At 39.1% G+C, this 21,950-nt stretch overlaps 1 protein-coding gene across 2 annotated transcripts in view; it reads right to left on the minus strand.

Annotated features, from left to right (window-relative positions):
* Positions 1–349: 349 nt before the first annotated feature.
* Positions 350–21,950, minus strand: part of dpm1 (dolichyl-phosphate mannosyltransferase subunit 1, catalytic) — a 71,613-nt gene continuing 50,012 nt past the window's right edge. The window contains exons 3-9 of one of the 2 annotated variants that reach the window (XM_063041471.1): positions 18,274–18,307; positions 13,815–13,891; positions 13,713–13,738; positions 11,585–11,680; positions 3,477–3,545; positions 2,521–2,635; positions 358–970 (exon numbers count right to left, since the gene is read on the minus strand). In XM_063041471.1, coding sequence (XP_062897541.1) covers positions 866–970; positions 2,521–2,635; positions 3,477–3,545; positions 11,585–11,680; positions 13,713–13,738; positions 13,815–13,891; positions 18,274–18,307 — 522 coding nt within the window. In that variant the 3' untranslated portion in view covers positions 358–865. Of the gene's footprint in view, positions 971–2,520; positions 2,636–3,476; positions 3,546–11,584; positions 11,681–13,712; positions 13,739–13,814; positions 13,892–18,273; positions 18,308–21,950 lie in introns of both variants that reach the window. The other variant, XM_063041473.1, reaches the window with a different exon arrangement.

Genomic DNA, 21,950 nt, shown 5'->3' on the forward strand with positions numbered 1-21,950 from the left:
TAAAGATAATATACACAGTTAAAATGAATATTATAATGAAATGAATAATAGAAAAAAGTGAAAATGTCTAGAAATTTAGTTAAATGGAAAAACTTGGAAATCTCAGAATGTCTTGCATAGTTTTTTGGGGGGAAAATAAGAATAAATCACTAAACACAAGAGCTTCTGCAGATGCTGGAAATCCCGGACAACATACATGAAATACTAGAAGAACTCAGCAGATCAGACAGCATCTATGGAGAGGAATAAACCATCAGCATTTTGACCAAGACCCTTCATCATCAGAACTCCTTCCCCTTCCCCCACTTTCTTAATCTGTCCCCCCACCACCTTACTTCTCAGTCCTGATATTTGTCTTGGCTTGAAATGTTGACTGTTTGTTCCTCTTCATAAAATAAATCACTAATATTAGAATTTGTATGTGTAAATTCTCAGAACAAAATTGAATAATAAAAAGAATGTCCAACTAAATCATACCTGATATGAAAAGTATTATTCAGATGTTACCATAATATAAAATCTATTGCTTTAATTGGGGACTAAAAGATAAATATTGGTATCAGCAGGCAGTGTTGGTGATTAGTCAGCTAGACCAGGCTGTATTCTTAACAAGTTACAAAACAATTTAGCAATATGATTTGTGGCAGGAGGGCTATCAGCATTAAAATGAGTCAAACAAAGTTAATATTTAAGGAGATAGTAGGAATGATTTATTTCACATATTACAATTGTTCACTCACTAAGGTGTGCTACAGATTTATACAGATTGGAATTTACAATGAGGCTGTGAAGCAAGGAAACATTACAAATCTTAAGACATTCTAGATACATAATATTTCAGCACCATACAGTATATTAGCTTCGATCATGTAGTGACAAAGAGATGCAGCAGTCCTTTCAAAAACGAAACTATTTCATTTCCTCCCAGTTTAGATTCACCATACACACGGTCCACAAATGTTATAGGAACCTGCAACAATTGGGAGGGGGTGAAACATGTTAATTGAATGTAAATATGAACATTACCAAGGGATCTATGTATCAAGAATTAACTGACTATAGTATATACATAAATTTCAGTAATAAAAAATAGTCCAGCACTACATTATCTACCAATTTTACAGACCCAAATTTTATTAATATTAATACATTTTTAATGTACCTGGGACACTGTTGATATGATTTTGAGTAATTTCTTTTTGTTCCCTCTGTTATACTTGTCAATTTATCATGTGATGTCATTCACTATGAGTCATGAAGAAATAAGAATGGCTGTATTTTTCATGCAACTTTAACTACGTTTTAGTAAAACTAATCCCACGGCAACATGGTGGTTGGCACAGTGCTTTACAGTACCAGCTGTAAGATCGGGGTTCAATTCTCACCGGTATCTGTAAGGAGTTTATATGTTCTCCTGTGAACACGTGTTTCAGTTGCTCACAAGTGCTCCAGTTTCTTCCCACATTCCAAACAACGTATGGTTAGGGTTAGTAAGTTGTGGGCATGCTATGTTGACACTGGAAGCATCTCAACACTTATAGGCTGCTCAGCACGATCCTCGCTGATTTGATTTGACACAAACAAAACCTTTCACTATATTTTTCGATGTATATGTGAGAAATACAACTTAACTTTAATCTTTAGGGCATTATCAGCTTCCTTTTTTAATGTTGTTAAATGTAGACAGATATTTGGAACATATCACATAATATACATACTGCCAAAAAGACTGCCCCCCAAACAGTATATTATTTTTTCTGATAATTAATCAACCCTCAATCCATGCGAATAAAATTACATCCAGTTCTACACTTGATATTGCACGAGCCACATACTTTTTTTTACATAACATGGTTCCCTAATCATTCCCATATTAAAGAGGAATGAGCTAATCAAATTAGACTTACATACAATGTCTAAAAATAAATTAAAAAATAAGGACACAAGGAAGCCAATCAGCTCCTTGAGCTAGTTCCACCATTCAGTTAGATCATGGCTGATTTCTATTGCAAATCCATTTACTCAAATATATCCATTGATATATATACCCAAGAAACTTTAGAGATTGTAGCCTTTAAAGGTTCCATTGAATATCCACATAATATTTCCCAGTTTCACCAAAATCTATTGGATACATGCTTTTTTTCCCCCCACTCCATCATACCTAATTAATTTTCCTATTACATCTTTTTATTCTGGATTATTTACCAGAGAAAGCAACACTGTTATATTCATTTCTATCATTTAAAATAGCACCTACCTGAAACACCCATTCCCATTGATATACAAGAAACAGCTTACGTAATAGACTACCTTCTCTTCCTCCCCTTCCTCCCCACGCCCCCCAAATTTCATCATAGGGTTTTATTATCCTTGGGGTAATTTTGTAATAATATTGCAAACCGACCATTTTATTTTTGAAGCATGTAGAACAGTCATATATCAAGCAAACTATTTTGTAAAGGACAAAGCTGACTTTCAATTAATTTCTATAATTATTTTGAAATTCTCCTTCCATACCTCTCCAATACTGTAGTTCAGTTGTCGAGCCCTAATGATCATCTCCATTTGAAAGACATAGCCTTTGGATACACACTTCTCAACCAGTTTCTGCAGTACTTCTTTTCTGTATAGTCTGTGGAAAGAAAATACTTTTAGAATATACAGTATGTAAATGCACTACTTTCAACAAGACAATTCATATCCAAAACAAGAAACACCGCCTCATCAAGTATAAAAAAGCCGTTCTCGAGTGGTATAAATCTTTTAACTCTGGAAATAGATGTATTGCAGAAATGATTGACGGGAAATTTAGTGATATTGTACTGAGCCATGGAGGACAGAGAGCTCAATATTTTGATCTGTATTGCATTCTGAGACAGTAGCAGGATAGTGCCAGAAAAAGCAAAAGGAGAGAAATGAGGCAGGTTTCACTTCTCTGATTCCTCTGTGTTGGCCTGTTGCTGGAAAGTGCTGAGTGCTCATGTGATATTGGAGGAGGATTAGGATCAGCTACGATGCTGTAATGTTTTCAAAAACAACTATGACACGAAATGTTTCAGAAGGAAAATTGGAAAAAGCATTACTCCTTTTTAGAAACAATGAAATATTGATGTATAAAGAAGAGGGAGAAACGAAAATTTCAAATGACTTGCCAGCTAGTGGACCATAATTGTAGCACATTAAAACACGTACTGATCTCTTGTCAAACCAATCTACCTGTACTAGTAGCCCATGGCTATGTACAGATATAAATCAACTAACTATTCTTCAAAGCTAGCAAGATACAGAATTAACTTTTCAATTCCTTCATTACATTTTCTTCTTCATCACTCTCCCTGTACAAGAGAGCACAATGAAAAAGTGGAATTCCTTTGCTGTGGTCTAGATTATATATAATTACTTCAACATGCCCTGAAGTTAAACAACTACACCCACACAAATATAAAGCAGAAGTTATTAAACTGCATTCTTACCTAAAGCTACCAGTCAAGTCTGAAGCACCAGGTCTCAATAACACCTGAGTGATAAAATTTGCTCCACGGCTACATTAAAAAAAGATTGAATACAAATTAAAAATTGAAGTAATTTCATTTCTTCAATTAAACTTAAAACAAATGCCTTTTTTAATTCCACATTTATTAGCTGGATAAATTAATCTGATCTAGAAATACAGTAATGTGCAAAAGTCTTAGGCATATACATAGTTGCAAGAAAAAGTTTATGGACCCTTTTCAATTACTAGGTTTTCTGCATTAATCATTCATAAAATGTAGTGCGATCTTCATCTAAGTCACACTAATAGGCAAAGAATCTGACTAAACTAATACACACAAACAACTGGACTTTTCCTGTCTTTATTGAACACATTCTTTAACCACTCATAGCCCAGGCTGGAAAAAGTCTGTGAACCCTTATATTTAAAAATGGTAGAACATCTTGCGCAGCAATAACCTTCAGCAAATGTTTCCTGTAGCTGCTGATCAGACTTGCATAATGGTGAGGAAGAATTTTAGACCATTCCTCCATACAAATCTGTTTCAGTTCATCAATACTTCTGGGATACCTTGCATGAACAGCCATCTCCAAGTTATGCCCACAGACCTTAATTTGAGTTAACGTCTGGACTCTGACTTAAGCCATTCCAAAATACAGATTTTCTTTAAAAAAAAAACTATTCTGTTGTTGATTTATTCTTGTTTCAGATTATTATCACCCAACTTCTATTAAGTTGCAAGTTACGGACCGCTACCCTGTCATTCTTTTGTAAAATGTCTTGATACAATTTTGAATTCATTGTTCCCTTTTTTGGGGCAGTAAATATTGCTGAAATGCAGAAAGAATACAGAAGGAACTAGTGGGTCCTCATAGAAAGAAAAATATAGAAACCTATTTAAAGCTATCATTAAAGAAGGAATAGTGAGGCATCTGGAAAGGAATGGATCCATCAGGCAAGTGCAGCATGGATTCAGCAAAGGCAGGTCCTGTTTGACAAACTTACTGGAGATCTTTTGAGGATATAACTAACACAGTGGATAGAGGGGAACAGATGGACATTATTTACTTGGACTTCCAGAAGGCATTTGATAAGGTGCCACATAAAAGACTTACCTATAAGATAAGGAAACATAGAGTTGGGGCTGATGTATTAGCATAGATAGAGTATTAGTTAACTAATAGAAAGAAGAGAGTTGGGATACATTGGTCTTACTCTGGTTGGCGGTGAGTGGTGTGTGGTGTGCCGCAGGGGTCGGTGCTGGGCCTGCAACCGTTCACGATATACATTAATGATCTGGAAGAGGAAACCAAGTGTAGTGTATCTAGGTTTGATGATGATACTAAATCGAGTGGAAAAGCAAATTGTGCAGAAGATACAGAGAGTCAGCAGAGAGATATAGATAGGTTAAGTGAGTGGACAAGGGTCTAGCAGATGGAGTACTATTTTGGTAAATGTGAGGACATCCACTTTGGAAGGAAGAAATGAAAGAGCAGATTATTTTTTAAATGGTAAAAAATTGCAGCAAGCTGCTGTGCAGAGGGACTTGGGAGTGCTGATGCATGAGTCACAAAAGGTTGGTTTGCAGGTTCAGCAGGCTATCAAGAATGCAAATGGAATGTTGGCCTTCATTGCTAGAGGGATTGAATTTAAGAGCAGGGAGGTTATGCTGCAACTATACAGGGTACTGGTGAGGCTGCACCTGGAGTACTATGTGCAGTTCTGGTCTCCATACTTGGGGAAGGATATGGTGCAGTCGACGTTTCAGGCCGTGACCCTTCATCAGGACTAACTGAAGGAAGAGTGAGTAAGGGATTTGAAAGTTGGGAGGGGGAGGGGGAGATCCAAAATGATAGGAGAAGACGGGGGGGGGGAGGGATGGAGCCGAGAGCTGGACAGGTGATAGGCAGAAGGGGATACGAGAGGATCATGGGACAGGAGGTCCGGGAAGAAAGACGGGGGGGGGGGTGACCCAGAGGATGGGCAAGAGGTATATTCAGAGGGACAGAGGGAGAAAAAGGAGAGTGAGAGAAAGAATGTGTGCATAAAAATAAGTAACAGATGGGGTACAAGGGGGAGGTGGGGCCTAGCGGAAGTTAGAGAAGTCGATGTTCATGCCATCAGGTTGGAGGCTACCCAGAAGGAATATAAGGTGTTGTTCCTCCAACCTGAGTGTGGCTTCATCTTTACAGTAGAGGAGGCCGTGGATAGACATGTCAGAATGGGAATGGGATGTGGAATTAAAATGTGTGGCCACTGGGAGCGTAGATGTTCAGCAAAGCAGTCTCCCAGTCTGCGTCGGGTCTCACCAATATATAAAAGGCCACATCGGGAGCACCGGACGCAGTATATCACCCCAGTCGACTCACAGGTGAAGTGTTGCCTCACCTGGAAGGACTGTTTGGGGCCCTGAATGGTGGTAAGGGAGGAAGTGTAAGGGCATGTGTAGCACTTGTTCCGCTTACATGGATAAGTGCCAGGAGGGAGATCAGTGGGGAGGGATGGGGGGGACGAATGGACAAGGGAGTTGTGTAGGGAGCGATCCCCGCGGAATGCAGAGAGAGGGGGGGAGGGAAAGATGTGCTTAGTGGTGGGATCCCGTTGGAGTTACCACCCCACCAGCCTCCAGGTCCAACATATTATTCTCCGTAACTTCCGCCACCTCCAACGGGATCCCACCACTAAGCACATCTTTCCCTCCCCCCTCTCTCTGCATTCCGCAGGGATCGCTCCCTACACAACTCCCTTGTCCATTCGTCCCCCCCATCCCTCCCCACTGATCTCCCTCCTGGCACTTATCCGTGTAAGCGGAACAAGTGCTACACATGCCCTTACACTTCCTCCCTTACCACCATTCAGGGCCCCAAACAGTCCTTCCAGGTGAGGCAACACTTCACCTGTGAGTCGACTGGGGTGATATACTGCGTCCGGTGCTCCCGATGTGGCCTTTAATATATTGGCGAGACCCGACGCAGACTGGGAGACCGCTTTGCTGAACATCTACGCTCTGTCCGCCAGAGAAAGCAGGATCTCCCAGTGGCCACACATTTTAATTCCACATCCCATTCCCATTCTGACATGTCTATCCACGGCCTCCTCTATTGTAAAGATGAAGCCACACTCAGGTTGGAGGAACAACACCTTATATTCCTTCTGGGTAGCCTCCAACCTGATGGCATGAACATCGACTTCTCTAACTTCCGCTAGGCCCTACCTCCCCCTCGTACCCCATCTGTTACTTATTTTTATGCACACATTCTTTCTCTCACTCTCCTTTTTCTCCCTCTGTCCCTCTGAATATACCTCTTGACCATCCTCTGGGTCCCCCCTCCCTTGTCTTTCTTCCCGGACCTCCTGTCCCATGATCCTCTCGTATCCCCTTTTGCCAATCACCTGTCCAGCTCTTGGCTCCATCCCTCCCCCCCCCCCCCCCGTCTTCTCCTCTCATTTTGGATCTCCCCCTCCCCCTCCAACTTTCAAATCCCTTACTCACTCTTCCTTCAGTTAGTCCTGACGAAGGGTCACGGCCTGAAACGTCGACTGCACCTCTTCCTAGAGATGCTGCCTGGCCTGCTGCGTTCACCAGCAACTTTGATGTGTGTTGCATGAATTTCCAGCATCTGCAGAATTCCTGTTGTTTGGGGAAGGATATACTGGCTTTGGAGGCTGTGTGCAGAGGAGCTTCACAAGGTTGATTCCAGAGATGAGGGGATTAGACTATGCGGAGAGATTGAATCACCTGGGACAGTAATCTCTGGAATTCAGAAGAATAAGAGGAGATATTATAGAAACATAAAAAATTATGAAAGGGATAGATAAGATAGAGGCAGATAAGTTATTTCCACTGGTAGGTGAGAGTAGAACTAGGGGACATAGCCTCAAGATTCGGGGGAGTAGATTTAGGATGGAGATGAGGAGGAACTGCTTTTCCAAGAAAATGGTGAATCTGTGGAATTCTCTGCCCAATGAAGCAGTGAAGGCTACCTCAATGAGGTTAAATAGAATTTTTGCATAGTAGGGCAATTAAGGGTTATGGGGAAAAGGCAGCTAGGTGGAGTCGAGTCCATGGCCAGACAAGCCATGATCTTATTAAATAGTGGAGCAGGCTCAACAGGCCAAATGGCCTACACCTGCTCCTATTTCTTATGTTCTTATGTTCTAACATACAGGTGGATGTTTGTCTTCATCGCAAAGCAGGTAGAATATAAAGTACAGATGGCTTGTTATAACGGTACACAGGATAGATGAAACCACATCTGGACTTCTCAGTCTCTTTGCTGAAGAAGAAATATGTTTGTATTCGAGGTAATTCAAGAAAAGTTCACTAAATTAATTCTTGGGATGAAGGGTTGGGGAATTGTTCAGCAGATTGGGTCTAAATTCACTGAATGAATGGCAGTAACCTTACTGAAACATACAAGATGTTGAGGGGCCTTAACAGGTTCAGTAATGTCGATAGGGTGACAAGAACTGGATACAGGCACCAATGATGTAAATGAGTGTACATTTATAAAGACCTACAATTGGAAGTTGGCCTAAGAACATTGTCGTAGTTCATCATGAAAGTAGTACAGGATGGCTTCAAAAGCATGTTAGCTGAAGCAGAATCGGAATTAGGTTTATTATCACAGGCGCGTGACGTAAAATTTGTTAACTTAGCAGCAGCAGTTCAATGCAATACATAATCTAGCAGAGGAAAAAATAAATAAAATAAAAATAATAATAATAAACAAGTAAATCGATTACATATATTGAATAGATTAAAAAATGTGCAAAAACAGGAATACTGTATATTAAAAAAAGTGAGGTAGTGTCCAAAGCTTCAATGTCCATTTAGGAATCAGATGGCAGAGGGGAAGAAGCTGTTCCTGAATCGCTGAGTGTGTGCCTTGAGGCTTCTGTACCTCCTACCTGATGGTAACAGTGAAAAAAGGGTATGCCCTGGGTGCTGGAGGTCCTTAATAATGGACATTGCCTTTCTGAGACATCGCTCCCTAAAGATTTTCTGGGTACTTTATAGGCTAGTGCCCAGGATGGAGTGGAATAGATTTACAACTTTCTGCAGCTTCTTTCGGTCCTCTGCAGTAGCCCCTCCATACCAGACAGTGATGCAGCCTGTCAGAATGCTCTCCACAGTACAACTATAGAAGTTTTTGAGTGTATTTGTTGACATGCCAAATCCCTTCAAACTCCTAATAAGTGTAGCCGCTATCTTGCCTTCTTTATAACTACATCGATACGTTGGGACCAGTTTAGATCCTCAGAGATCTTGACACCCAGGAACTTGAAGCTGCTCACTCTTTCCACTTCTGATCCCTCCATGAGGATTGGTATGTGTTCCTTCATCATACCCTTCCTGAAGTCCACAATCAGCTCTTTCATCTTACTGACGTTGAGTGCCAGGTTGTTATGGATTAATGTTGCAGAGGGAGCAGTAGAAACTTTTGAGGTGGGTTGAATATAGGATTGGAAGCTCAGCTCCAGTTAAATAAGACACTGGGATGCTGCAAACAGCCTGGTGCAGATCAAGTCAGTGAAAAGTAATAATTGAGAGGGACATTCAAAGACAGTAGTTTGTTCTTCATAGTTACTAACCATGAATATTTCTGGTCTTCATATTGTGGAAAGTACATAGAATGGCTGGAAGAGGTGCAAAAATAGAGCTAAGACTATAAGATCATAAGAAATAAGAGTAGAATTAGGCCATTCGGCCAATCGAGTGTGCTCCATCATTCCATCAAGGTTGATTTATCATCCTCTCAACTCCACTCTCCAGCCTTCTCCCTGTAATTTTTAACACCCTTTCTAATCAAGAACCTATCAACCTCCACTTTAAATGTATCCTCTGATTTGGTCACCAAGGCCATCTGTGGCAATGATTTCCACAGATTCACCACTCTCTATCCAAGGAAATTCCTAATATCTCTGTACAAGGCATTGGTTGGACTGCACTTGGAGTGCTGTGAGCAGTTTTGGGCTTTTTATCCAAGAAAGGATGTTGTGGCATTGCAGAATATCCAAAGGAGGTTCACAAGAATGACACCGGAATGAAAGGGTTAATATGTGTAGTGCATTTAATGGCTCTGGACCGGTATTGACTGGAATTTTAGAAAAATTGGGGGGGGGGTGGACATCATTGAAACTTATTAAATATTGAAAAGACTAGACAGACTGGGCATTGAGAAGATGTTTCCTAGAGTGGGAGAGTCTCGGACCAGAGCGCACAGCTTCAGAACTAGGGTCATGACTAACAAGAAAGACGGAGTAGTGTGGGGCTCTTTCCACTTGAAAGAAAGATTCAACAGTCACTTGTTAGAAGAGGAAAGAAAGGATTGGGTATAGAAACTTCGAGAGAACAGACATTTGAAGTGTCCACTAATACAAGACAAACATTAATAAATTTACAGAGAATTTCAGGAGAAATATTTAACAAAGCATTAGATAAAAGGACAAAATTGCTCTTCAGGAGTCAATGTGAGATGAACAGAAGAAATGTGGTTAAGAAGAAGCTAGAGAAACACAGATGAGATAAATTTAAAAATTTACAGAGAGAAATCAAAGTTTCATGCCATCAGGTTGGAGCTACCTAGATGGAATTTGAAGGTGTTGCTCCTCCATTCTGCGAGCAGACTCATCATTTCAAAAGAGGAAACCATGGACGTGCATGTCAAAATGGGAATGGGGACCGAAATTAAAATGATTGGCCACTGGGAAATTCTGCTTTTGGCAGATGGAGTGGAGGTGCTTGACATAGCGGTTCCCCAATTTATGTCAGGACTCACCAATGGAGAGGAGGCTGCATCAGGAGCAAAAATGCTATTCTCTTTTATCAGTTCCTTCATCTCCGCTGCATCTGTTCTCAGGAAGAGGTTTACCTTTCTACATCATCAGCCATGTAATCCTTTTTCAAAGGATGGGCTTTCCCTTCCTCTACTGTTGATGTTACCCTCACAAGTATCTCCCCCATTTCCTGGGCATCTGCACTTAACCCACCTTCCCGCTGCCTTAACAGGGATAGAGTCCCTCTTGTCTTCACCTACCACCCCATAAGCCTCTGCATCTAGCACATCATTCTCTACAATCTTTGCCATATTCAAAGGGATCCTACCACCAAACATATCTTTACCTCCCCCCACCACTCTCCACTTTCCATAGTTATCATTCCCCCTCATGATTCCTTTGCCCATTCGTCCCTGTCCACTAATCTCCCACCTGGCACTCATCCCTGCAAGTGATAGAAATGCTACACCTGCCCATTTACCTCTTCCCTTAGCTCCATTCAGGGCCCCAGACAGTCCCTCCAGTTGAGGCAACACTTCACTTGAGAATCTTTTGGGGGGGGGGGGTCTATTGTATCCAGTGCTCATGATGCAGCCTCCTCTATAATGGGAAGACCCAACGTAAATTGCAGGCCACTTTGTCAAGCACTTCCACTCCAACTGCCAAAACCGGAATTTGTCAGTGGCTAACCATTTTAATTCCTATTCCCATTCTCATTCGATATGTCAGCCCATGACCTCCACTTCTGCCACAATGATGCCACTCTCAGGGTGGAGGAGCAATACCTCATATTCCAACAAAGTAGCCTTCAACCTGATGGCATGAACATAGATTTCTCCTCTTTTCCCCCCGCCCTTCCCTCTTCTATTCCTCACTCTGGCCTCTTCTCCTCACCTGCCTATTACCTTCCACTGGTGCCCCTTCTTCTTCCCTTTCTCCCATGGTACATTCTCTTCTATCAAATTCCTTCCTTCCAGGCCTTTACCTTTCCCATCCACCTGGCTTCACCCATCACCTCCTAGCTAGTCCTTCTTCGCCCCCCCACCTTCCCACCTTTTTATTCAATCCTGAAGAAGGGTCTCGGCCTGATATGTCGACTGTTTATTCATTTTTATAGAGGCTGCCTGACCTGCTGAGTTCTTCCAGCATTTTGCATGTGTTGCTCTGGATTTCCAGCATCTGCAGAATCTCATGTTTAAATAAGCCCTAAGTATGAGTGTAGGAGGTGAGTTACGATGCTATTTTACTGGTGTTGCAGTTAATCTTATAGACAGGAATTCAAAGTATTTATGATGCACTGCTGCATACCTGATAAGTTTCCTTCTCAAATCCCAGCCAAATACACCTCCATTTCCTATGTAGCGTGTGCCAGACACTACATCATAATTCCCTTCCTTCTGTTTTCTGTAATATTATGTAATACAAGATAGTGATTAAACCTAAATTAATTGATGTTCTGAAACAGAAAACTGGTATCAAAATCATTCTATAACAAATTGCATTACCACCCTTTATAGTCTATAAACTACACTTCAACAACGAGTACCATTCTAAATTAAATTAAAATAATAAACATATACTTTGGATAATACAATTAAAAATACATTTCATATATCTTAATACCTAAACTGAAGACAAATTTCATTCAAAGTGGAAGAAATGCAAAATTTTTTATTGATATGACTACATCCATTTTCAGATTGTCAAGAAACAAAAGCATAATCAATTTACTTCATACAAAAGATCATTTGGTTATCAAGAAAATTCAGTAATAAAAACATCTAAAGAAAATAAGGAAGCAATTCCAAATCTATTTACAAAAGAACTTCTGAAATTCTCATGTTATGAGCTAGAGCTCATAACTTCAGCAACCTCATTCCATCTGAGTGGATTCTGCATGCTCTGCCTGTTTGCATTAGTTTTTTTCCCCCTAGGAATTCCGGTTTCCTCCCACATCCCAAAAACCGTGTTAACACTGTAAATTTCCCCAATTTGTAGCTCAGTTGGAGAATTGGAGGTGGGATTGGGGGAGCAAGTTGATGGGAATGTGTGTAGAATAAAATGGGATAGGATTAGTGTAAACACGGGTGCTTGACAGTTGGCATGAACTCAGTGGGCCAAAGGGCTTGTTTCCATACTGTGCAAAGCTGTTCATAAAACAAAAACAGGTGCATATACAGCTATCCAGAGAAGTATTCTCAACTTTGAAAAAAATCTAATCCACAGCCCCACATGTTGTGAACGCCAGAGAGAATTCTAAGTAGAGAAGCCATTACTTCTGTTCTTGAAGTGGAACCCTGGGAAGTTACCTTACAATTAAAAAAACACCTGCATGATTGCATTTTATGCTTAACAAGAGCAATTTACCAAGAAAAATGAAGTAAAATTAGTCATTCACACTTTCATAATTTGAGCAGATTTAGAATTCAGGAGATGCTATATTTATTTTAGAGTTTGTATTTCAGATTTACATGTTTTGGCCTTTAGCTCTCTTAAAGCTAGGATGGTGCTTTTGTTTAAATGGGAAGATGTTTCTCCTCCTACTCATGCTCAATGGTTATGCGATGTTATGTCATGCTTAGATTTAAAGATTCGTTGTTCAATTTCTGAATCTCGTCTAGACTTTCAAATATTGTGGGGACCCTTTCTGAATTATTTTCAAAACTTTCAAATCCCTCAATTCATTGTTTAAATTTAGATGTTGGCTATTATTAATTTTTATTATACGAGAAGGTATTTTACCCTTTTTTCTCCTTAATAAACAGCTTCGGTCTTGGTAGGGGTTAGATTCTTCTTTTGTAATAAATTAGTATATTTCAATATAACTTTGACTAACCTACATGAATACGGGGTAATGAGATTGTTACTATGAATAGATATAATGTAATTGGTAGTTGTTTTTTTCGACCTTTATATATACTTTCTTGTACTTTGTATTCTTCTATGTAGAAACTAATAAAAATATTGAAAGAGTTTGTATAAACATGAATACAGTCATAATTCTGAATTCATTTATTATTACTATCTAGAATGTTGTTTTCTTATGTGAAAATATTATGACATAACCTCTTTTGTATGGATGGAGAAATGTTAGTGACAATTTTACTCTGAATGTGGACATGGACAAGATCTGAATTAATCAGGGTAAATACTTCAGCAGCAATTTACGAAGAAAAATAAAGTAAAATTAGTCATTCACACTTCAGGTTAATTTATTTCATGTCCATTTTCTTTTCATAATTGTTTCACACGATTATAAAAATATAAAGTTTAAAATCACTGACACTGATGTAACAGGGAAAAGGTGGATATCATCATGAAATGAATCACTTATCAGTTATGCTATGTTCAATGACGAAACATTTGAGAAGGTACAGTTACATAACATTTAATATGACTAAGTAATACACAGTTGGAAACAAGGAAAATTGCTTACTTTATGAACTCAGGGATAAACTTTGGCTGAAATAAAAAGAAGAGACTGGTTATACGAATACATTAAATGTGAAATAAACAAATAAAAAAAAGATGAACTTACATGATGTGAAAGATCTGCATCCATGATAAAGACAAAGTTACCATTGGCATGCTGAATTCCATGAATATATGCTGTTCCTAGAATAAAAACAAGCACTCAGGATAAGCACACTAAGCAAATCAGTATTTGTTGACTTTCCTGAACATATTCCACATGTGCCTAAAGTAACAGGTTATGACAGAAAACACATTTTTTACATTATTGCTCACTGAAAGAAAATATATTTGAAATTTTTTTGATATAATGTCAGCATACTTTTACAACTTTAAGTATTTTGTTAGAAGAATATCAAACCAATACACTCAGCAGCCTATGGCTGGAGTATTGGACATCATCATAAAATACACTCCATGGTCACTTTGACCACTGAGTGTATGTTTGTGGTCTTCTGCTGCTATAGCCCATCAACTTCAAAGTTTGACAAGTTGTGTGTTTGGAGATGCTCTTCTCCATATCACTGTTATAATGTGTGGTTATTTGAGTTACTGTTGCCTTCCTGTCACCTTGAAACAGTCTGGTCATTCTCTTCTGACCTCTCCCAATAATGAGGCATTTTCGCCACAGAACTGCCCTTCCCTGAATATTTTTTGTTTTTTTTCCTCACCTCTTTCAGTAAACTCTAGAGACTATTATGCATGAAAATCCCAGGAGCTCAGCAGTTTCTGAGATACTCAAACCACCCCATCTGGCACCAACAATCATTTTATGGTCAGTCACTTAGGTTGTATTTCTTCCTCATTCTAATGCTTGGTCTGAACGACAAATGAACCTGTGGACCATATCAATGCATGCTTTTATGCATTGAGTTGCTGTCACAAGATTGGCTAATTATATATTCTGCATTAATGAGGTATACAGCTGTACCTAATAAAGTGGCAACTGACTGTTTTTAGCTAGGGTTATCAGTTTGAGGTCAGCTCTCAAATACCTTTGCTCTCCCATTAAATGGTAGAGTACCACAGTAACATATTGCTTCTCTGAAATGCACAATAATTATGAAAATACATCTTACAAAGACTAACTGAAAGTATATTATAACAATAGTAAATATTACTTGAAAAAGAAGATGGGTTGCAATAGATGTGGTTTGTCCTACTTTATTACTTACTTCTACTTCAGATTTGGTCTGCTAGGCTAGAAATTCTCAATGAAAAGGCATGTTAAACAGATGCTATGCACAAACTCACAATATTTTTTCTATAAGGTCACTCCGAAACTGAAATTCTATTGTATACGAGGCTTGTGTGATCTTGTGGAGCCAGAAGAGGAAGTAGTTGGGCTACAGATTACAATGAGAGGTTATGGAGTTGAAAGTGAATTAAAGTGAGAGATAGTTAGGATGCAGTGTGATTACAGATCAGAGGCATGAAGAGAGTTGGACATGCATTTAGAATTAGCAGGAGAGGGACAGTGATTAGATGTTGGGATAGGACTGATGGCCAAATGATCAGTCCAGAAGGATAAGAGATAGAATTAGCAGAAAGCAGTGGTGTGAAGATGGGGGGAGGGATGCCGAGAAGGGATAGTCATGCACGCAATCAAGAACCCAAAGGAAATCAGCAATGAGGGGAAAGGTTTGAGAGCAAACAAAGAAAACGACAGCAAAGCTGTTGTACCTGTAAGGAAAAAAAATGTTTCAGATCAGGGCAGTTCTAGTTAAGATAACCTTTGGTGTGAGAGTCTCATTGCTTTCATTAGCTTTATACGCACAGAAGAATTTTGCATGTGGCTAAAGCTGTGTTGTGTGCTACTTGACATGTCCAGCAGCCACTATGAATATCATACGTAAAAGAGATCTGAAGCAAATTTGTGCAAGTTGCAATGTACAAGCCAACTAATTTCACTTAAAGCTTCGATTTCAGGTTAATTTCACTGTCTGTGCATTAAAAACACTGTGTTATCCAAGAGAATTATAACCATTTATTTTTACTTATAATTTTGTTTTGTGCTTACAGCTATGATACATCATAATTAGCTATTCCTGTTGCTGTATGGTACATCAGCCGCTGGTTCAGCACTATAATATTGCAAATATTGTAAAAAATATTTGAGATAGGTAGCAGGAACAATTGTAATGGTAGAAACTGCGCAAGATGTACTGTATAGTTGCAAATGATTTTAAACTAGTTTTGTTTTAAACTCATAACACATAAGCCTGCATGACACCCTCTAACCAATGGCCATTTCCAATGTCCTCCCCGTCTGCAACACAATAGTGCATGTGACATCCCAACTGTTAGCCTTTCTTCAAGTCTCAGAAAGGAACACTGACAACACATTTTGAGGCCGAAAAGGTACAATACTTAATCGGGTGGGGAGGGGGGGGAGTTGGGGAGAGAGGATCTTTAACAACACACGCAAAGTACTGGAGGAACTCAGCAGACCAGGCAGCATCTATGGAAAAAAGTACTGTCAATATTTTGGGACAAAAACCTCCAGCAGGACTGGAGGAAAAAAAGCTGGGAAGTAGATTTGAAAGGTGGGGGAGGGGAGAGAGAATTGCTAGGCTCTTCCCCCCACCCCCTTTTTTCTTTCTTCCATGGCCTTCTGTCTCTTTCACCAGTCAACTTCGTAGTTCTTTGCTCCAAGTTTCACCTATCGCCTGGCGTTTCTCTCTCCCCTCTCTCCACATTTCAAATCTACTCCTCAGCATTTTTTCTCCAGACCTGCCAAAGGGTTTCGGCCCAAAATGTCGACTGTGCTTTTTCCCCATAGATACCGCCTGGCCTGCTGAGTTCCTCCAGCATTTTGTGTGTATAGTCACAACAGTTCGGATTTGCAACATCTCCTCCACAATCACGATCAACCATAAGGCTGTGTGCTTAGCCCCCCTCCCTCCCAATCTGCTCACTTTATATTTTTTGACTGTGAGGCTAAGCTTAGTTTGAATGCCATATTAAAATTTGCTGACGACACAACAGTTATTGGCTGAATCAAAGGTAGTGATCAATCAACATATAGGAGGGAGATTGAAAATCTGGCTGGGGGCTGCCACAACTCACTTAAATGTCAGCAAGACCAAAGAGCTGATTATTGACTACAGGAAGAGGAAACCAGTCCCCATCGGGCAATCAGAAGTAGAGAGGGTCATCAATTTTAAATTGCTCAGTATTATCATTTCAGAGGATCTGTCCTAGGTCCAGTATGCAAGTGCCATTATGAAGAAAGCAGCTTTACTTCACAAAGATTTGGTATGTCATCTAAAACTTTTACAAACCTCTACTGACGTGCTGTGGAGAGTATATTGGCTGGTTGCTTCATGGCTTGGTACGGAAACACTAATGCCCTTGTACAGTAAAGCTTACAAAAAGTAGTGGATATGGCCCAGTCCATCACAGTAATACCTCCCCACCATCGAGCACATCTACACGATTGCTGTCACAGGAAAGCAGCATCCATCATCAAAGACCCCGACCATCCAGTTCATGCTCTCTTTTCACTGCTACCATCAGGAAGGAAGTACAGGAGTCTCAGAATCCACATCACCAGGTTCAGGAACAGTTATTACAGCTCAACCATCAGGCTGTTGGATCAGAGAGGATAACTTCACTCAACATTCACTCACTCCATCACTGAACTATTCCCACAACCTATGGACTCACTTTCAAGTATTCATCTCTTGTTCCTGATATTCATTATTTTTTATTATTATTACCATTTTTCTTTCTTTTTGTATTTGGCCAGATTGCTGTCTTTTGCACATTGGTTGTTTATCTGTCTTGTTGGGCGCGGTCTTTCATTGAATCTGTTGCGTGCTTTGTATTTACTGTGAATGCCCGCAAACCCACAAGAAAATGAATCTCGGTTGTATATGGTGATGTGGATTTATTTTGATAATAAATTTACTTTCAACTTTGAACAGGTTTTCAACAATGGGCCTCTTAAATGGTATTTAACATCCAATGATGTGGCCATATGGTACACATAGTATGAAGTACTAGCACGCAAACAATAGTATTCAACACAGAATCAGAGGCAGAATTAATACCCTAGCAGTTAATTCATTTAAAAATGCAGATGATATAAAACCATTATAATTTGGAAAAGTAATATAGATTTTCAGGCTTGCATAAAACTTAGTGTGCAACCCCGAATCACATCATTTTTTTGTTCCTTCCTGATGATACACTTACTCCGCTACATCAGGCTCACATTAATCAAAAATCAACAGTTCTCTGGGCTATTAGTCTCAGCCTTTTAACTGATAATCCATAAGTACAATCAGTTTTTATCTAGTGCCTGATATGCAAAGGAAAATAACACAAAGATTGGCCCGCTGAGTTTTTTTTTGACTTTGCACACAACAATGCCGTCTGATTCTGAGACTTAACAATAAGGCTTAGAATGATTTAAATCAGCATCCAAAAAGCTTCATTTCCAATACATGTTTCAACAATTATTTACAAAACTGAAAACATAAATATAATTAAAATAGTTTGTATGCATTCATAGCTCTTACCTAATCCCAACTTTGTTTCTCTAGGTCGGAGTAACTGTGAAAAGATTAAACAATAATTACAGCAACATAATTAAAATTTTAACAGAGGCATATATTACAGTGAGCCAGATTCCCAAGAGGTAATTTTTCCAAATGGACTGGCAAGTCATAGGCAACTTTGTACATTACCCAAAGATTACATTCATTATCATTAAGACACATCATCTGTGGCATTGTTCTAAAGGTGTCAGTTGCTGCACAAAGAAAAAGGTAGATTTTTGCTGTATGATTCACCGAAAAGAATTAAAAAGCATAATGTTAACAGCAATTCAGCACCAAAACAGGAGTCAAATGCTCTTTCTAATCTTGTTGAAGAAAACCAAATACTATCACAGGTAAATTAATAAATATTTTGCATTATGTATCACTGTTGCATGAAATTAACCTTTATATGTAATGTGAGGTGGTTTTCAATGCGTAGGTTATTTGTGAAGAGCCAGAAGTAAATCTTTACAAAAAGAATTGCATCATCTCTTCTTTACCAAATACCTTCATGCCTTAGTAATACAGCAAGGCTCCAGTTAGCTTCTTCAACAAAAAAATTACATAAAAATACTTACATAAAAACCAATTAGCATTTCACTTCACAACATGTTATATACTCAAGAGTTTGAACATATTATTTATTTAGTCACCTCTCTGTTCAAGATGGTGCCAGCGAACAACGTGACCAACAGCAGCATCCTGCAGACAGCTCATGAAACTACTTCTTTTACTTCTTCTTTCAAATATGATCTACTACTAAGTTGCGTGTGATTAGAACCTGTGATTTACAGTGGTGTGATTGAGTGATCTGGTGCTTTGCTGTCTCCGAGGGAGTTTGTTGAGGTTGAGAGTCAAGTGTGCGGCTTGGTGGCTTGGCAGTCTGGACGATTCCATTGCTTCTCTCCGACTGAGGCATCGAGCAAGATTGAAGTTGACAAAGAAAAGAATGAAGTCCGAGTGGGTGTTCAGCGCTATCTGCCTGTGTTTTCCTCTTGCTCTTGCTAGCTTCAGTCAGACAAAAGTGCAAGAGCCTTGGGGGTTCCACATTGTAAGGATTGATCAGCGAGGCTTGAGCCTGTGGACTCACCTTGGGAGACTTTGAGGTTCACTCTGCAAGTTTCTGGATTCTGGTTACTCTTTTTTTAGCTGATTTTGAGCAGTTTGATTGGGGCAATTGGTGAAGACTGGCTCTGCGTCCGGAACTGAATTCAACTCAATACTCCTGAATTCTGGTTTGATACTTGATATTCTATGTGTTGTTCGCTCACTTCCGCTGTATGCTTAATTTGTTCTTTTTTTGCCCATTGGTTGTTTGCTGTTTCCTTTAAATGGGTTCTATGGTGTTTCTTAGTTACATGGCTGTCTGCGGGAGGACAAATCTCAGAGTTGTATTCTGTATACATACTTTAAATCTCTCCTTTGGTAATAATATCACTGCCAATAAAATCCCCCAAGCCCTCTTTCCATTTTTCCCGTGTCAATAAACTGGGTGTATGTCTTACTCCCTTCTCAACATGTTTGTTCTGTATACTCCTTTCTGAAATTTACTTAAGTTTGTCACATTTTAAAATTTAGGATGGTATGACAGCTTTATGGTTAGCAAAACATTATTACAGTAACACCAACCTTGGTTCAATCCTGCTGCTGTCTAAAAGGAGTTTGTAATTCTCTTAGTAATTGCACGTGTTTCCTCCAGGCGTGTGAGTTTCCTCCCACATTCCATAGACGTGGGTTAAGAGCTTAGTTGGTCACATGAGTGTAAATGGGCAGTGTGGGCTCATTGGGCCAGAAGCGGCTGTCACTGTGCTATATCTCTAAATATTTTCAGTATTGCCATAACATTGCAGGGCTGTTCAGAGGAGTGATATAAATAAATATTGAAACAGAGCCACAGGCAAATATTTGAACAACAGACTAAAAGCTTTGTTAAAGAAAGAGAAGTGGAAAAGTTGAGGAATTCCAGAGCTTAGAGCTATAGCATCTATACCACCAACGTCAGACTTAGAAGAAGTGCAGTTAGCTCAGAGATTTATGGAACTGGAGGAGATAATAATGATAAGAAAGGGTGAGATAATGCAGGGTTTTGAATAAAAGCATGCATACTTTAAAAGCACAGTGTCACTTAGCTGGATTCCAATATCGGTTCGTAAATACAGCAGTAATACCGGAATGTGAATTATCGTAGGGATGGACATAAGCAGCAGAGTTTTGGATGACCTTAGTTTTAGAAAGTAGCAAGAGAGAGGGCAGCCAAAAATGCATTGGAATAGTCAAGACTGATTTACTAAAGAGATGATTTATTGCATTTTTGGTATTACAGGATTCATTCTAAAAGGCACTGGTGAATTTCCTTTTCATATGAATGTTGGCTCCTTATTGGCAACAAAAGACTTCTTGTTATGCGTTATTATGAAATCAGTAAACTATCATTAATACTAAAGTCTATTGTGAAATAAAATGCTGTTTAAGTTATTTGTGGGGAAAAGGAAGATATAAATGAATCTTCGAAGTTCGAATAACTTCATTTGGAACTGTAGGTTTTTGGATTACATTCCCATTTTGAAATCTACCAATACCAGAAGGACAAAGCAGTGGGGAAAGAAACATTCCTTCTCTCTTTGAGATTATTGTCAAAATTAAGTACTTCTAAATTGGAGATTGCTTAAATAGATGCTATTCAGAGAACTTGCACAGTTCTGAAAACAAAAATCAATTGCCAAATATTACTTAGATTCATGTCACAAGTTCTAAAATGTTCAGAAGAGATTGATGAAATGGCAGAAATATGATTACTAATTTATGAAAGAAACAGGACCTCCCTGTAAACTAACCCATCAGAACCAGGTTGATTACAGCTGAACACCAAAACCTGTAGAAGCAGCACTAAAAAAAAATCAATTTATCATTCCCATAATAAAACGTTGAGTTTTTTTGTCCCTTCCCCATATGGCTGTTGCATGAAGTGTATAGCAGATGAAATCTTTTAGCCAAATTGCTTTCTTGGTTAACAGACATGACTGAAAACTTGTAATTTTAACATAAGAGGTTATAGTGCACAAGCTGACATTGAGCAATTCAAACAAATAGAACATGCTACTGATATACAAACAGCAGAAATTTAGGTTAAGTTCAATCACCCATAAATTAGAAGTGGCAATATTAAATCAGGCTGTTTAAGACTGCTGTTGTAAACACCATTTTGAATCACTGAATCCATGACAAATAAAATGTTTAATTATGAACAAAAAATAACCCAGTGGTATTGAATCATTTACGCCTGAACAATTATAATATAATTAGACAAACTAATGATGAGCTGAAAATTGTGCTAAGTGACAATATAAGGAACAATGAAAACTGCAAAGGAAATGGCAACTACAAAGCGACTAACAGAATATTTCAAACAAAAAATTAAGTAATGACCAATGAAGTACATACCAATGCAAAGCAAAGGGATAAATCATACCACAATTGGTAAAGGGGAAAATGGAAGCGATACTGTGATGGCCAATAATTCAACTGCAACAGAATGAAGATGAGCTAGACTAGCAATATAGTATCATCAGTACTATTGTCTTAGTCCTGCGCACTACCGAAGTGTTGAGGATGATATATTAGAGGACAATCCAGGATTTCCCAAACCAGGAACCACG

The sequence above is a fragment of the Mobula hypostoma genome, chromosome 2, assembly GCF_963921235.1.
Source record: "Mobula hypostoma chromosome 2, sMobHyp1.1, whole genome shotgun sequence".
In the NCBI taxonomy this organism is placed as follows: domain Eukaryota; kingdom Metazoa; phylum Chordata; class Chondrichthyes; order Myliobatiformes; family Myliobatidae; genus Mobula; species Mobula hypostoma.